The sequence below is a fragment of the Limulus polyphemus genome, unplaced genomic scaffold (genome assembly GCF_000517525.1).
Source record: "Limulus polyphemus unplaced genomic scaffold, Limulus_polyphemus-2.1.2 Scaffold2130, whole genome shotgun sequence".
NCBI classification, from domain to species: Eukaryota; Metazoa; Arthropoda; class Merostomata; order Xiphosura; family Limulidae; genus Limulus; species Limulus polyphemus.
Genome location: NW_013667740.1, coordinates 25491 through 28741, shown reverse-complemented (window position 1 = coordinate 28741; position 3251 = coordinate 25491). Strand labels below are relative to the sequence as shown.

At 29.3% G+C, this 3251-nt stretch overlaps 1 protein-coding gene across 3 annotated transcripts in view; it reads left to right on the top strand.

Moving 5' to 3' along the window:
* Window positions 1-3251, top strand: part of LOC106466033 — a 17502-nt gene that overhangs the window by 5935 nt on the left and 8316 nt on the right. The window contains exons 3-4 of one of the 3 annotated variants that reach the window (XM_013926279.2): window positions 1107-1253; window positions 2926-3040. In XM_013926279.2, the coding sequence (XP_013781733.2) occupies window positions 1107-1253; window positions 2926-3040 (262 nt within the window). Of the gene's footprint in view, window positions 1-1103; window positions 1254-2925; window positions 3041-3251 lie in introns of all 3 variants that reach the window. The other 2 variants (XM_022393995.1, XM_022393996.1) reach the window with 2 other exon arrangements.

Here is a 3251-nt window from a genome sequence, read left to right as displayed (position 1 = left end):
CGAACAACGAAGTAGTTAGTTTAGTTACGTAAACTACTAAACCAAACCTAACGGTTTTACGGTTAGTTAGTCTCGTCACTACCCCCCCCTACCCCCCCACCCCACCACACACACACACACACACACACACACACACACACACACTGATGATTAAAGATAGAATTTGATAGGGCTTTTGAGCTATGTCAGTCAGTTTCTACAGCTGGGAGTACAGATTTGCATTGATATAAAATTACATAATTTATGTTGTGATACCTTCCAATCCAACAGCAGTTAAGTGTTAAATTATATATACATTTGTATTTGTAAATAACCACTAAGTATTAATACTGTTGTTTCAGAAATTGGAAATGATTTAATGTTATATTAACTTATTATATTTTTATTTGTTACTATGGCCCTTAAGTGGTGGCATCTACATATATTTTTCAACCTCGGATGCTAAAAATAACTATATGTATGAGAAAAAGTAATGGTAAAACTATAGCCTGTGCTATCAAAACTTAGACTTTACCAAGGCTGGATACACCTTTTAGGTGTTAAGTGTACACCTATATATCAGATTTCAAAACTTTAACTAAAATCAAAAATATTTTAGAATTGGTATTTTGTAACATTTATTTAGTGTAATTAGCAACTAAAAATGGAAAACTATTCAAACTGTTATTTCTGCTAAGCGCTGAAAAGACTTGCTTGTAAACAACATTTATTGCTTTAAAAAAAAAATTCTACTGATAGAACATCTTAGGACAAAATTTTTGAAATTTCACAACCTAAAAATAATAATGGATATTAAATGAAATAATATGAATATTTTGGAAGCAGAACCAAAATATTCTTTAGTAACTTTGTTATAAGTTTCATCAAATTTGGTTAAGTATTCTAACTCTGAAGTGGAAAAAGATTGATATATCCTTTATCCAGAAATGGTTAATCCTCTCTTATTAGTCTTTTTGATTTATTTTTTAATTATTATTTTTCTATTTATTTATTATTTTTTATTAAATATAATCTTGTCAATAAATTCATCTCAGTAGATTAATATTTTCTCATTTTATGGATAGTTTATGGTATGAGACATATTGTTTTCTTTTGTTTCACAGCAGGTAGTCGGTATGGGCAGAAATGTGAATATACAGAACAGTGTACCTATTACGACCTAAATTCTTATTGCACACAACTGCCTTACAGAAGTAATTGTGAATGTCACATAGACTTCTTTTATGACCCAGATAAGAAATTGTGTTTAAAGTGTAAGTGGAATTTGGCTTAATTAATGGATCATTTCAAATTAAGTTAATAATTAAAACTTGGACATACAGTATGTGTTACTTTAACTTGCATAGATTTACATAATGTTTCTTACTGTATACATTTACAGTAGTTTTTTCTTTCCATTTACTTTCTACCAAATTTTGAGGCCTGGCTGCTACATACATACTGACCTTGGGTAGTGTGGTTCTTCTTGCATGAAATGTGTTTTTGTGTGTAGAATCCAACTCTGTACTTAACTATTAAAAATGTATGAAATTGCTATAATTTGCTTTTGCTTTCAAATTATTAAAATTCTACTGGCACTGAAATTTTGAAAAATTTGTAGCTTATTTATTAACAACAGACTAATTCATTGTTAGCTTGATATACAAACGTGTGACTAAATTACCAACTTGTAAATCAAAATTATCCAGTTGTTTGTAATATTTTTTGATCAGTATGATTATTTTTCAATTGTGTTTACTTTTTAATGAAAATTTTAATTTATATGAGATGAAACAGCTGTGTTTTGGCATAACCTAGTTGTCAAAGTAATGGTTTCACTTCTCCTGGGTTGGACAACCATTACTATTGAGCACTGGTTGTATTGGGTCAAAACAACTTACATTATCTGAACATATATAGATATCTGAATGAGTGTATCATGTCATACATTCATTTAAAATTTAACATGCACAGACAACTATTAATTTTACAGATATTAAAGAAATGTAATATTAAGGACTTTTATTTTGATATATTTGTCACTTGGTTATTAGGTAGTTCCAACTGACCTGGAGTCAACACCTGCATGAAATACATACTCAAAACAACAGTTGAATAATCATAGACTCTCAAAAAATTGAAACACATTTTGAGTAAATAGGACTTGTGTCAGTTTTGTAAGAAAAATTGCACATACAGTTAAGTGTTATTTTCTTTGGTTTTGATGAAATTACAAAACTAAATAAAGTTATTTATTATTCTACAAGATAATCATGCTAACCATAAAGTTGTACAGTTTCCTCGTTCAACATTTCAGCATTGTTAGTAATTTTGTACTTAGCCATAAATAATAAATAGTGAACTTGAGGGAATAATTGAACTAGTAGTGAGTACTTTTTGATCGAAAAGATGTAATTTCACCGTATAGTTACACAATTTATGTATGTATTTTTGTTTCAGCGTGTCTTCCTCTTGGTTAATATGCTGTGGTTTAGTTGCTACAGTGTAAGGATTTTGTGGTTTTTGTCACATGCAAGGGTGACAATATAGATATGGACCTAATTAAATGCGTTTTTTTTAATAGTACTAATACTTTTCCAGTTTCCTGTATAATATTCAGACCACATCAATTGGTTTGCATTCTCTTTCATTGAACAAAACCATAATACAGTTTGAAACCAATTAGTTAATAAAAAATGGGATTTTTTTAATGTCCATTTACTACATATAAATAACTTTATGAATTTTATAAGAATATTTTAAATCCCCCCACATGATTTGCTTATCATAAAATACTATTGTTACTGATCAGTATGTGATATCATATTGGAAGCTTCAATGACGTTGTTTATCTAAACTGTTTGTATAACACTGAGAAGATAATTGTATATTTGAACCTATTTACAGTGTAGTCTGAATGTTAAATAATATCTTCATTTTCTTTAGTTCCAGAACATGGGGACCACAATCAAAAGTTGATGCTTCCAACTGCTGTTGGTATTTCATTAGCACTTGCAAGTGTCTTATGTTGTTGCTTGGCTCTTGTTCACATGTATCGAAGGTGAGAAATTTAAACACACGTATCAACTCTTTCAGCATGGGCTTGGTTCCTAGGACCAACCTAAAAATCTTTTTGTGCTTGTTATAGTTTTCATGGTATAACTTTTAAATTAGTAAATGTATGTTAATGAAATTTGGCAGATTATCAGTAAACATTACAATGCTTTCATACGCAAGCTATCATTTTTTTTTATTTTAAGTTCTTAAGGTTT